This window comes from Sceloporus occidentalis, unplaced genomic scaffold, assembly GCF_023333645.1.
Source record: "Sceloporus occidentalis isolate IW3139 unplaced genomic scaffold, rSceOcc1.0.p SCAF_1, whole genome shotgun sequence".
Lineage (NCBI taxonomy): Eukaryota > Metazoa > Chordata > Lepidosauria > Squamata > Phrynosomatidae > Sceloporus > Sceloporus occidentalis.
In genome coordinates this window covers 316,385,345-316,400,161 of record NW_028316981.1, presented here as the reverse complement: position 1 = coordinate 316,400,161, position 14,817 = coordinate 316,385,345, and the positions used below count along the sequence as shown (strand labels likewise).

General features: G+C 42.9%; 1 protein-coding gene across 2 annotated transcripts in view; it reads left to right on the top strand.

Moving 5' to 3' along the window:
- FAM219A (family with sequence similarity 219 member A) overlaps positions 1 to 9,784 on the top strand; it is a 114,287-nt gene extending 104,503 nt beyond the window's left edge. The window contains exon 6 of one of the 2 annotated variants that reach the window (XM_089498024.1): positions 360 to 9,784. In XM_089498024.1, coding sequence (XP_089354150.1) covers positions 360 to 515 — 156 coding nt within the window. In that variant the 3' untranslated portion in view covers positions 516 to 9,784. Of the gene's footprint in view, positions 1 to 356 lie in introns of both variants that reach the window. The other variant, XM_089498023.1, reaches the window with a different exon arrangement.
- The last annotated feature ends 5,033 nt before the right edge of the window (positions 9,785 to 14,817 follow it).

Below are 14,817 nucleotides of genomic sequence, written 5' to 3'. Positions count from 1 at the left end.
ACAGAAGATCCCAGTTTCTTGGATTAACAGGGTTGTAAAGGATCTTTTGCCTAGTACTTCAACCTTAACCTTCCCTTTGGTGTCTTCCACATATTTTAGACTAACATAGCTGCCTGTGAGGTTGTTGGAGTTTTAGTCCTAGACAGAGATTTTCTTCTCAGCCAGGCTAACTAGATGTTGAGGATCACACTCCTGACACTGTACACATGATGTGTATTGAAATGTAACGTCCCTCTAATATCTGCTTCTTAAAATACTGACCAGATGGTTTTTGGAGCATTTCAGCCAATCTTTGTTAGTTAGGGGAGATGTTGTTCTTTGGTCCATTGTTTGATTTGTTGAATCTTTGTCTGCAGCAGATCAACCAGGACTTGAACATCCAGCTGCTAAAAGATGGGTATCGGTTAGACGAGATCCCAGACGACGAGGACCTCGACCTCATTCCCCCAAAGTCGGTCAACCCCACTTGCATGTGCTGTCAAGCCACCTCCTCCACTGCCTGCCACATTCAGTAATGAAATGAGGGAAGCCTGGCGAGGGGAGATCAGTGCTTTCCACTATAACTGTAAAACTTAACAGCCATTGCTTCCTCCTATGGTAGGACGTGCACCTCTTTGTGTTCATGGAGCCAGGAGAAACCAAAAAGGGGAAAAAAACAAATAATAATCATCATCATCATTTTATGATCCTCTTCTCATTTTAAAAATTTTAAAACTACACTGAAATAAGCTGTGAGGTGCTAGGAGTGGATCCTTGGTCAAGTGCATATTTTAGATCCTCTTGGCCCTGGGCCCAGCTTCTAAGATTCCTGTACAGGATTTGGAGTGGGTGTGAGAGTCAGATGAGCTTGCTTCAGGTATCCCTACCTGCCATTGTTCATTCCATCTGCAGGAACTGAAGTCAGAGTCTGAAAAGCCTCTGCCCAGGCAGGGAATAATGGAGTGAAATTCATTTTTAATGGTCTGGCCCTGATGTGGAAGATAGGAGTAGGAATGGAGGATTATTGATAACGTCTAGTTGGTGAGGTGGAATTGACTTTTTAAAAAAAGTGATGGTGGTATTTGCAGCATGCTTCCAAATAAGTAAAACTAACCATAGTAAAAATGCAGCACACAGTCTAGTAAGAGTATACAAAACTGCAACCTACCCTTACCTAGTTGAGTTTACTTTATGTTTGCAGTCTCGAACCCTAGCAATGTGAACGCTCATGTAGTCTGACAGGATTGTGCTGTCACCTAAAATTCCCATGATTGGAAAGTTGAGCAGAAGAGTTTGTATGGCTCTGGTGAGCAGATGGAACTTTTTTCTTGATCCTTTCATGTCCAGTGAGAGGTTTTTCAAAGGGTGGAATGCCATGGCTTTCTTGAGCAAAACCAGAGTTCTCTAGATCTGCAGTTCCAGTTCCTGCCCTGCATGGGGCTTACTGTATGTCAGAGCCAGGAGGAGCTGTGATGTGTTTATAACAGGACTCTACATTCAAGGGAAGGTGCCTGACCCTTTAGAAGAACAAATCTCCCACCCCCAACATATTTGGGAGTGGAATTTCTGTTTAACTCTTCACCTCTCAAGAGCTAAGTGGTCAGTCCTTGGAGCTGTGCCTGCTTGATTGTCACCACACAAAACATTAATGTCAGGAAAGGATGGTATGTTTGTGGCACAGAGAAAAACAGACCACGCTTGCTGCTGTTCCTCACAACAACCGTGCCTGTGTTGCCCCTTACATTAACAAGCCGGTGTGAGGAGTGCCCTTTCACTTAGCAGCATTACTAGTATAGTTAGTGCTTGGGTCAAATGTTTCTCCAGCATGCATATGACAAGGGACCATAAGTGCTAAAAAGGAGCAATACAGGAAAAAATGGTTTGACTTTTCTTCTGCCCCATCCACTCTCCTTTCTGAACATGGGCTGTGTCATGCTTTGTGACTGCATAGTTAAGTTCTTTATTATAAAAATAAAAATCAGTACAAGCCCTGTTCAGAAGGCTCTGTTACTCAAGCTTCAAGTGCCATTCACTCTTGACAGAATAGATGGCCCCTGTTTCTGTCAATGCCAAGTTTTCTGCCTTGAGTAGAACATCCATTCCACCCTTGTGAATAGTACTTGTGAATAGTTACAAGTGTATTAGCTTCCCCCTCATAAGCACAAAAAGTGGCCTGTAGTCTCTTTCTACCCAGTATGGTGTTGCAGCCTATGGAGACTACATATTCCAACATGCTACACAAGTCAGACATTTATAGATCAATCCCTAGGTTTTGTGAAGCAGAGTTGGATGTGGGGTCTCTGTCCTGGCAGTTATCGCAGAATAGCAGAAATAAGAAGTTTTTTAAAAAAATAGTTAGCACACTCATGTTTTGGAAATCGGTGACATCTATTCTGTGTAGCTGAGTATTTGAGATGAAGGGCCAACACAAAATCTTCTGCATCCAGCTAAAAATTAGCTGCAAGTGAGGGACAAAAGCCCACCCAAGACTGAACCCTTCATTTCCTAAACTCGAACCAGAGTGAAATGATCTTATCAGAAATAAAACTTGGGCCTAGCAGGATTGACTTGGAGAAAACATCTTCATCCCTTTTTAAGAGCTTCTACCTAGAGATTAAAAAGTAATCAATATCTAATTTTCACTTGTGGTTTACAATTATTAACACACATACAATCCCAAATCTTTGCTTTTGCACTACTTAACTTTTCCCTCCTCTCTCCCCTTTTGTATTTCCTTGTTGTATTTTATCTTCTGCCAGGCTTCTGGATTGTGAAAGGACTATGCTTTGAACCAGAGTGAAATGTGCTAATTATGTACAGAAGAGATGAAATTGACAAATATTATTCCCATGTGCTTTCTAGTTTAACTGCAAGCTCTTCTACCTGGTGTATGTTTTCCACAAACACCAGTGATAGTATTGCTTTTGCTCATCTCCATCTTCACCAAAGTCCTTGATGGTGGCAGTTTTAATGAGGTCAGTGCAGAAACATAAAATGGCGGGGGGGGGGGATTTTGGCTTCTCCTGGCTCCAAGGTTTTGTGTCTGTATGTTTCTGAGAAGGGGACAGATTCCAGTATGGAGACGATTATATTGTTGTGTTGCCATCAGGAAAGCTGAATGTATTGAAAGAGCCTTGTCAACTGTCACAGAGAGTGTCCCAACCAACCTGCTATGCTGCCATATCCTGGGGACATTTCACACATTACAGAGGCCAACCTGGATTTTGCCACAGTGTATATTGTTAAAAGAAGTTACAGTAAATCACAGCTCCCTGATGAACATACCTATAGTATGCACATACTTGCAAGCATTTGGTGCTAGTGTTTACGTACACACTTGCCATTGTAGGTGGCCATTTAAAACATCTTAGGGGTGTGCCTGAAAACTGTAACACATCAAGTAACCTTCATATGGAATGTGAAGCCACTTCTTATGAATGTGATATCATGGTTGGTAGGCCATCTGGGGAAATGGTTCAGAAAGGCTCAACCTTTCTCCCCCTTACCAAGCCTCACATATAGGTTCCAAGCACCCCCCTTTCTGTTTTTAGCATCTAAGAAGAAGAGCAACACTTAAAGCTTGCACAGATTTACTTGTCATGGGGATCCATGATGCTATTGCGGCTGAAAGGAAGGAAGCAAGGAATAAAGTCAGGAGGCTTCGGTTAGACAGAGGATACCTGAACTAATAAGAAAGCGTTGTCCCAAACAGTCCTGTCTGGCAAGAAAGTGGCATGTTCCCAGAAGATAATACTCCTCACAAGCAAAGTGGTCTTCTAGAAAGACTTGCTATCTTGAGATAGATGCATCACAAATACCATCTAGACTGCCTTGGCTTGCATGACAGCATCACACCAAGTAACGGAGGGGCCTATTCTCACCCACGGCTAACGGCCATACAAATCCCTGTGAAGCTTAACTGCTGAAAATGTACATTTAAACTGGAAGCCTTTATTAGTCGTCAGTTAGTCTTAATTGAAGGCAAGCCTCTAATTTCATGTCAATTAACTTGAATCATTGGCTTTTTGTGATTGCTGCTTCTAGGATGAAATTGGGGGATTTGTGACAGTTCCCAAGTTGCTTTAGAGTCATTGTTCCACTTGTTAGTCATCTTGCTTCTTTCTTCTACTGGACAGGTGTGGAAGAGCAAGCTGCTGCTGGCACATAGTCTCTCATCACTGTGTGTGTTTTCCACACAGAGAGAGAATAAGGTCCCAGCCTTTGCAGCTGATAGAAGGTGAAGTGCCCCTACTTCATTAGGTAAGAGGATGATGTTTTGCATACAGGTGGAGTTGTAGAACCTCTTCCTAGGCATTTACCTCATTTGCCTGGCCTACAGGTTCTGCTGTGACACTGTGCTGAATCTGGTCAGCCTTGGTGGCTGTAGAAGGACAGAAGGCAGGGAGACTTGCTGGCCAAGAAAACCTAAATTAGAGAGAAATGGGAATCTTATCATTCTCCTGTTCCAAACTAGCATCAACTTGAGTAGCTTGTGTACCTCTTATGCCCCCATCTGACAACATCCTGCCTGAGAGGCTGATAACAAATAACTGGACATCTTGAGAGATGGTCATTTTGGCTGGGCAAGGAGGTGGAGTTGCTGCCTTAAGTGTAAGGGAGAACAGGTAGCAACAAGGGTGAACTCAATAAAGCTCAGAAGGTTCTTTAAGGGTGTACCTACTGATGCCTACCCTTGCTTCTCTTCTTCAGACAATACTCATTTCCTATAACTGGAAAACAGGAGGAGAAGGTTGATTAGATACCTTCATCGAAAGACCATGGAAACAGCTGCTGCTATTACTTAGAAGCCTGTGAGTGCAGGTAGTAAAAAACTGACTCAATGAGCCATTTACATTTAACTACCCAGCTCCATAGAGACCACCACTCCAGTTTTCTGACAAGGTTGATTCAACAGCCTACCTGCCAGGATTTGCAAGAGGCAAAGGGAGAAAAGAATACTCCCAGCAGGTTGTGCAACCAAAATGTCTTGTTGTTGCTATTTATCAGTTAGTAGTTATGGCACACATTCTAGAATTTTAGGCTTTTGATGCCTTTGCAGCACAGCATCCTGAAAACTAAGAGCTAAAGAAAGAGATTGAGAGATGCCGCAAGCATGGGAAATGGCAAAGCAGAATTCACAGGACCACAGGATGCTCGGCACTTGTCTAGTATGATGGCTGTTGTGTCACCATCTTGCTTGCATGTACAAACATTTCAGTTAGGAGTTCTTAACTTTATTTGTATTTGGAAAAGATGTCAAAACAGCTTCCAGCAAAGAGAGATTGTGGTTCTGCAGTCTCCTGTCATCAGAGAATCCCTTGCAAATGCTTGGCTATTTGGAAGGTTTTTATATAAGTTGTAAGGAGGCTGTGGTGGCTTAGGCAGGTTAGAATAATGCCATGAAGTTTCAGAAGAGTCACTATATCATGGCCTGACTGGCCCGTAGTCTTTCACTACATCATGGCCCAGTGTACATGGAAAGTGGCTGCTTCACAGTCTGCAAAGCGCAATTCCCCCTTTCCTTTTCCCATTCTTAGTCAGTGAGTAGTCTTCTGTTTTCCAGATCCCACCCTCCTTGTACTTTGGAAAAGAGAGGGTTGATGATGGTGACAGCTTTTCTATGGTTATCTTCAAGGGGAAATGGTGCTCCATCTTTTACTTTGCCTCTTACTGATCAGCCATTCGTAATGATGCAGTAGTTTCCATAGTGACTTACTGTGATCTGAGAGCCTAACATCAAGGGAGAAGAACATTATGGTACTTCTCATTAATATTCACACTGTAAACTGGCACAAAAGGCCATGTAGAGTGGCTCCCTGAGAGGAAACTCAGGTGCTTGAGAGTTCTTTCTAGTATCTCTGTGCTTCTGTTGTTGTTCATCCTGATGTCTGATGTCATCTTAATTTTCCATCTTTACAGGCTCTGTTAAACTATCATAGACTGGTTTTTCTGAGGTACACTGGTGCTTCTTTTAGTCTTTGGCATGTCATGAAAAAGCCCTTGGGTGGCTTCATCAGTTTGCCCCACCTCTAAAATGCAGAAGGAGATTAATTTTTTTAACATCAGCATTCCTGCCTCTTGTGCCATGTCTTGTGTGTAGCCTTTTAGATACTGCTCTGATCAGTGCTCAGCTCAGGGTTACACATCCCATGAACAGTATGTGTGTGGAAAGCAGTGGCATCAGACTTGGAATGGAGCATCATGATAGGTGCTTAGTACTTAAATTAGGTGCTTAAACAAGTGGGGAGAAATACTAATTATCTTCTTCTTTGCTGTTATACCAGTGATGACTTGGGAGGTCTGTAAAGATTTGCTCTGATTGCACCAAATTCAGGCACATTTGGCTTTGGTGGAGTGGATCACCCTCCACTATCATTTTGGAGAATTTCATTGTTTTTTTAGAAGTACTCAGACTTTGTGTGCTCTTCAAACTCATTTACTGGGGAGCATTGCATTCAAGTGTAGCTCCACTTTCTGGGTTCTTTTTATTTGGTCCAATTCTACTCTTCCACAAGTGGTCCATGTGCAGACCCATCCAGTGAAAGGTGTGGCCCAGGTTAGATTAAAAAATGCTATCTCATTTTGGTTGACTATCTTCTTTTTTTCAAAATGGGACTACTTCACCCATGTTTCATCCAGTGGCAAAACAGGGCTTTCCTTATTTCTCCTTGCTGTAATATCTACTCGAAGAGCACCATTTCTTTGGGAGAAGGCAGGAGCTGTGCATATCTCCACTCTGTGCTGTTTGCCAAGTGATTCAGAGCACTTTCTGGGGCACCAGATGGAAGGAAGAGCCACATATGTTTTGTTGGCTTCCGTGTTATTTCTCTTTGTGCCAGGGGCAAACAGTGACAGGTAACTGGTGAACATTGCAGAGAGGTTAGCCAGTGGAGAAGCAGCTCCCGATAGCTATGCTCACAGTATTCCATTAGCAGCTGTCCGCTCTGAAGTGTGACTCTGAAAACTCTCTTAAAGCTATCAAGAGGATCATTGCTGCACAACCGTCTTTTCCCCCTCTGCTTCTAGTCTATTAAACTTGCTTTGCTTGTTTCTCTGGCTAGGTCTGTAGACAACAGGGATCTGGTGTCTTCTCTTCTTCAGGGAGTATTATCCTTGATGTGAACGCTGGGATTGGGACTTTGCTTGGATGGGAGCCCATGGAAGCCAGCAGCCATGCCAGTTCAATCAGGCTTTGCAGTGCATGAGAAAGACAAGTTGCTGTTTTTGCACAAAGTGGAGCTAGCTTGAAAGGAATATGAAGAACCTGGAAAAGTAACTTTTGGGGACTCTGAGAAGATAGGGGTTCTTTTGCACTCTTCCCTGCTATTTCACCCCTTTCTCAGAGACAGTCTCATCCAAAAGATAGGCTCCAAACCCTTCTGAAAACCAGGGAACCTTCTTGGGCTGTGGTGCTTTTTGTGTAAACCGGTATTGTGATAGATTCACTTTATTTATGCGCTGTGGTGGAGATAAAGGTTCCCCCCCCCCCCCCAGCACAGTAGGTAATGTAGCTGTCTCAAAGATCTACAATCTGATTTCCCCAGCCACTTTTCAACACAACTGCGGCAAAATTGTAAGCAAAGAGCATGGGGCCAAAATGCCACCAAAAGGCAATCGAGTTATAATTTAGCTGTGGGAGATAAACCTTGGTATCTGTGTTCAGTGGTTAGTGCTAGAATTACAAACCTTGTTAAATTGCACACGTTCATCATTCATACATTCACATCATTAATGTGCAGAGTTAATATTGTCTCCTCCCGCCACCCCGCACCCCTGCCAACAGCAGAATATCTGTGTTGAAATGACCCAGTTGGTTTCTTCCTCATTCCCAGCAGAACAAGTAAATTAAATAGGGCCTGTTCAAAACATATTCCCCACCTAACTAGCCCAAAAAAACAACTACTCTGCATCGTCCAAAAGAGGTGTCCTGCAGCATGTGTTGTATAATGCCCCAAAGATTTCTGGGACTCATTTGTTGGATTCACATAGTTTTTTCCCATGCCACTAAATATTTGGAAGCCTGAGCAAGCACTTAGGTGTATATTTGAGACAAACCAGTCTCAGTGGCATCAAGAGACTGTGGAGAATATTATTAGTGATGGCAATTTTCCCACCCACGCACCCCAGCACCTCTCCTATCCTTGACTCATTTTACTCTCTCCCAATCTATCTAGTAGCAGTCTTCTTCTCTTAACTCTCTTCAAGGGTGAGTGTGGGATTCTTTTAGAAGTCCTGGCTTAGTGGCCCATGGGCGCTTGGCTGACATGCACCTTATTGCCAACAACAGATTGATAACATCTAGCCACCTTTTAAAAATACTATTATTAATATTAATATTTTGCACGCACTACTGTGCGGTTAGGGGAAGTGATGGGGGAAAATGCATCACTATCGGCTAGTTCTCCTGTCCTCAGAACCAGCCGGTAGGAAGCAGCTGCTTTTTTTTTAATTTTGGAGGGGAAAGAACCTTTTATTTGTTTGCACTATCTGTTGAACTGTCTCTTCTCCACCTCCTGCCAATAGGGCAAAGTTACCAGGGCTGCAGAAATATGACAGACACAACCCAGCACATGACCTTTACCTTGTCCCCTTAAAAATGTGCCATGATGAAGTGTATATAAACCCACTTGCAGAGCAAGTGAGGTCTTCTAGCAAAGGAGATGGGTTTGTTGGTATTTGCCCTCCCAGCTAGAAACAGTGGCAGAAATCTTGCATCAAGTGGATATAGCATAACACTCTGTGCACTTTCCCTCTCAGTCCCTGGAAGTGGCCACTTCAGCAATTTCTTGCTGATGGGGATGGTTGGGAAGGAGGAGGCAGTGCAGAGGGGGAAGATTCAGTTGGTCTGGGCTCATAGGTGGAAAGAAATGAAGATGTGTTGCAAGATGGGGTGCATGGACCTTTTCTTTCCCCTCCGAACAAAGACCGACTTTTTCCTCCTCAGAACTGCGTCTTCCCTTCCCACTATTAAGGAGCAGCAGCTACTGCAGCCCTTCCTGGAGCTTGACAGCTGTGATGGAAACATTTTGGATGGGGCAGAAAGGGCATGAGAACAGCCCTCCATCCCCAATCCAAAAAGAGAGAGACACGCACACGTAAACCACTAGCAGGATTCTAACCAATGTCTTGCTCTGTGCCAGTCTTTCTGGAGTGTTTCTCTTTCCCTTTGGGGCAGAAAAGGGTGACTGATTGGAGGTGTGTAAGAAATCATTTTCATTGTTCTCAAGAAAATCTCAATGCCCTGGGAGAACCTTTGTCAGCTGTTCAGACAGTGAGCCAGGTTTCAAGTTCCTGTTTGGAGCAAGCAAATAGGAGGCGGTTTTCAGTCTCAATTCTCATTTAATTGGGCATTTGGGGTTTTAAAGCTGGCTCCTCTGTTTAAGAAACCTGTAAGGGGGCATCTGTCATATCGCTGCCCTTTTAATCTTGCCCTACAAATGCGAGGCTGGGAATTGTTTTGTTTTACGCCCGCTCCTAGCAAGTCAATCTCCATCTTCTCGCAAATGTCCATCTTAACTTTTTTTTTCTTTTGCTTTCCTAATTTAAACAATGTAGCACAGTCCTTCTTTTCCCATCATGTAGAATACTGCCTTAAACAGATCTGTTTGGCTGTGTTTTCTTTTTCTTTTCTTTTTTAAATTTACCATCAGGTTTATGTATTAATTTATTTTTGAAATGTGGTTTTTGGAAAACATGATACATGTCATGTATAATATTTTTTTAACGTTTCCATTGCAGTATTTATCATTGTTACTGGTTGTGTGTAGTGTAACAGAATTAATATTAAAAAGCATACCTATGAAAACGGCCTCTGTAGCCTTATTGTCTGCCCCTCAACCTAAGAGGGGCTTTTACAAAAAATCGTTATAATACCAGCCATTAGAGATTTGTCATCAGAGATTGGTATATTTGTAATCCTAAAACATGGGGCTTGGTTACTGCTTCACTTCTCTTGTCACCTGTAATGAACAGCTAGATCCACAGAAGGTTACCTTTTGGACTATAAATCTCTGAATCCAGCTCTGACCGTTCTGGCTGGGGGGATTTTCTCTCCCCCCGCCCCCAAGCTTCCTTGTGCCTGACACCTGTGTGAAGAGTTTCTCCTAGCTTCCTTGCTACTTTCCCAGTTGCCCTGTGTCTCGGTTCATCTGCTACTATTGCCACCATCCCCTTCTGGGCACCACAGTTCAAATAGGATGTTGACAAGCTTGGTGCATGTCCAGAGGAGGGCAGCCAAAATTGTGAAGGGTCTGGAAATCATGCCCTATGAGGAGAAACTTAGGGAGCTGGGTATGTTTAGCCTGGAAAAGAAAATGTTAAGGGGTGATAGCCATGATTAAATATTTGAAAGGATGTCATATTGAGGATGGAGCAAGCTTGTTTTCTGCAGCTCCAGAGAGTAGGACTTGTAGCAATGGATTCAAAGTATAGAAAAAGAGATTCCACCTCAACATTAGGAAGACCTTCTTGACAGTAAGAGCTGTTCAACAGTGGAAGAAGACACTCCCCCAGAGAGTGGTGGAGTCTCCTACTTCGGAGGTTTTTAAACAGAAGCTGGATGGTCATCAGGGTGCTTTGATTGTGAGTTTCCTACATGGCAGGGGGTTGAACTGGATGGCCCTTGAGTTCTCTTCCAACCCTATGACTGTGATTCTATTACAACATCATCTGAGATTTATAACAACCAAAACTGACACAGATAGATCTGACACTGATTTTGAACATTTTAGGGCTAGTTCTTCCCCTAGGGTGCTTAATCATGGTGCATTTCTGAGCTCAAAGGCTGCCATTAAGTTGCCTCATTTCTAACCTGTGGTGAGCACAATACTACAATTGCCTCTTTGACCCACCTCACAGTAGGAACATATGAAAAGGTTAGGTGGTCCAGAGAAGTGCATAGCAGAACGGTTTCTGCAACCTCTCCATCCCACAGCCAGACCTTGTACTGCTGTACACTAAAGATGTAAAGAATACATGTTAAAGTTCTCACTATCCTCTCCAAAAAAAAATGGCCAACCATTGTGAAAATTTTCATGGCATGGGACTGCATTTCTCTCAAACGCAATCACAAGAAAGTTGGATTTTACGGACAAAAGAAATAATTTGCTGGTGGTTACACTTTTTCCAGGATCATATTGTGGTGACTCAGCAGGTAATTTCTCCCCTTCCTTCAGGCCCACTGTGTCTGTTGCTTTGTTGTTGTTGTTGTTTTCTCCAGGAACTAATGCCAAGACTAGTGTAGTTATATCACTCAAGTGTTACCAACAGGTCACTACTTTATATGCAAAAAGGTTTTCACACACAATTTTTGTTTTTGTGCCTGAAATATTTTTTCCATACAAAAGTCCCAGAGTTCAAAAGAAACCTGTGAAAAATACTCCAAAACTCTTGTACAGTCACTCAGAGGGAACAAAGCGTTGCTGTTTGTTCATTCTTGCATATAAGAATGTAATAAACAAAGATTCATATCCACACTGTGTTCAGAGTAGCAGTGGATGCCTTGGAAAGCTTTTCCCTACCGAACAGCGCGTTGCTGGCTGCAAGGGACCATCTTGGCCCAGGCCAGGCAAGAAGGACAATTGCTGAACACTGTTCATGCCCAGTGGCTTTTGGATTCTGCCCAAAGCAGCAGCCATTGTGCTTCATATCATGCAACAGGAATTGCTATGGCAAGCTTGTTCTTTCACCCACATACTATTGCACAGTAACTGCAGCAATAGCAATAGCATTTATATTTCTATACCACCTGATAGTGAACTCTGCACTCTCTAAGCGGTTTACAGTCTGTAAGCCAATTGCCCCCACCATGCTGGGTACTCATTTTCTCAACCTACAAAAGGATGGAAGGCTGAGTCAGCCTTGGAGCCCTGTCTGGGATCGAACTCACAACCTTGTGGCTGCAGGACCAGCATTTAACCACCAGAGCTCCTGCAACAATATCCATCTCCAAGCCAGTGTGCATCTCTCTAAATTTCCTCTTGTTTGCAGGAACTTTATGGACATTTGGTTTTAGCTAAACACCATTGCTAGTTCCATTTTGTGTTGCAATTCAATGAGGAGAGATCTCCTGCATACTGACTCCAAAGCAAGGGAGATTTGACCTTGTTAGGAACTTCAGAGAGATGTCCATTTTGTGGAGCACTTGTAGAGATTCCTAAACCAGAAGGTTGGATGATGAGCAACCACTGAGCAGTTTCCCAGACTGAGAGGTTGGGGAAATTCTCTTTAGCCTCCAGTTCCCAGAATTTGGGAAGTCACAAGCCAAAAAGAGTCTCTGGCTCTAAGGTACAGTTGGAATATACTTGACAACTGACAATCTTGGCCTGTACATCATGACAACTTAAACCCACATTGGCATCTGTAACCAAGAAGTATTAATTAATTAATTAATTAATTAATGGTATTGAGACCCCACCCTTCAGCCCTAAAGGCTCTCAGAGTGGCTTACAATTATTATTTTTAATAAGATAGTTAATAATAAGAAATGCATGGAGGTCTCTCAACAGAACAAATCTGATGTGGAACACTTGATGGGAAACTTCAAAAAACAGAAATTGCAATATATCATGATTCCACTGGAGGGAGCATTTGGCAAACTCTGCAGAACAGCACTTCAAGAATCGGGTTCGAGACAGGTGTCATAGCTGCAGAGGAAGACCAGGCACTGCAAAAGGTAGGACATTCAGGAAAAATGAAAAACATTACAAACTAAAAACACTAATGTAAATAAATATAAATCAATTTCATATGGTTTATTTTACAGCTATATTACATATATTGTATTTTATTATGTACTCAACTGTATTTCTCTGATGAACTTTTCTTTGCTAAAATGGTTTGCAATATACTTAGAGAACTCTGAGCAAGACAGATGCTGCAAGTTCTACTTTACTAATAACAATTGAAACTACATTTAAATTATTCCTTTCATTTGTCCTTTGTGCGGAAATTGTTGGAGAAAACCCTTTCAAGATTTGCATTATATCCTCAAGCAGACCATGGCATAACACATTTGCAAAAATTCCCCAAGCTCTGGGTGCGAGTCTTGTCTACTGCTATTCCTAGGAAAAAAGGACTCTCGAAGAATCCATCCTATCCTCTATTTGCAGCGAGGACAGGCAGCCAAGTAAACATATTACTCCAAGAGGAACAGCGGATGTAGTGTTACTCAATGGGCTTCGTAGTCATACTCAAAATGAAGGATATTTTGGAAAGAAAGTTGAAATGTAGGGCATGTTGTGGGAAATGAGGAGTCCTGGTCACCTTGGGTTCCAGATGTATTCTCTGCACTCCTGGTTACCTGTGAGTTATCTTTCCCTGTGACCCCTAATTACTGCAGTCTTCTCTCTAACCTTGGCTTCCTAGGTTTCCACCATCACTTCCACAGAGTTGCTATGAACTTTATTTTTAGTGCAATCCAGGGTGGGGTGGAGTAGAGCTTCTGGGCCACTTGTAGCCCTCAAAGCTGCTTCTATAACCTTTGGCTCCCCCAGACTTCCCATGTGGCCTTTTTATTGCCAAAAAGGATTAATTTCCCCATCTGGAAGCTTCCAGGAGGGGCAACTCAACTTTTAAGAAGACAAAAGAAGCCCCTGTTCTGTTTAATGTTTCCCCCTTCAAAATCAGAAATGAGCTCCTAGCTACTTCGTATTTTCTTTTCATTTGTTTGGGGCAGGTTTTCTCCTCCCAGAAATTGTTAGGGGATCCTGGGAAGATTTAATTGGGAAAGAGAATACACACACACACACACACACACTCGTCCCTCCATATTCACTAGGGTTAGGGGCATAAGAACCCCCCGTGAATAAGGAAAAACTGCAAATAATAAAAACACCATGTTTTTACAAGAGGACACCTCTCTAGGAATCTCTAGGTCCTCCAGGGCAACAACTCTGGTCTGTGCCCAACAGACATTGACCATAGAACTGCACTGGAGGAGCTACAAATGCCTAGTAGAGTCTAGGAATCTCTAGGTCCTCCAGGGAAACTTTTAGTTAAAGTTGACCATAGAGTTGCACTGGAGGACCTAGATATTCCTAAAGGGAAGATATTAATCAAATCCATGAATAATCAAACCCTCAAATATGGAGGGATGAGTGTGTGTGTGTGTGTGTGTGTGTGTGTAATTATTTCAAGGGTTGCTCTAAGGAGAAAGGGCTGAGAAAGGCTGGTTTAGATGTTCATAGGTCCAAAACACTGCAGAAATAATCCAGTTTGAGACCGCTTTAACTGCCCTGGCTCAGTGCTAGGGAGTCCTAAGAACTGGAGTTTATTGTGGCACCAGAGCTCTCTGACAGAGAAGGCTCAATGTCCAACTCAAACTGGATTATTTCTGCATTCCATTTTGGACCACAGTCATGTGTTTTTCAGTCCATGCAACTCCAGGAGGGTCCAAGACACATAATGGCCTGCCCACCCTGGACCAACCTCACTTGCCATTCCTTTGGTGGTGATGGTGGTGGTGTGTGCCTTCAAGTCATTTCCAACTTAAGGCAACCCTAAGACAAACCTATCATGGGGTTTTCTTGGCCAGATTTGTTCAGAGGAAGTTTGCCATTACTTTCCCCTGGCGCAGAGAGCATTTGACTTGTTTCATGGCCAAGCTGGGAATTGAACCCTGGTCTCTATAGTCATAGTCCAACACTCAAACCACTAGGCCATACTGGCTCTCATTCCTTGTGTATCCTGTATCTATAATAGCTGCCACTAGGTGATTTGAAGCTTTAAAAATCCAACAAGAGACTTGGCTGACTGCAGCCGGGAAGAGCAACAATCCTGATAGGAAGAGTTTTCAAATCAACACTCTTCTCTTGTAGGAAAAGAGTGAAACACAAAGGA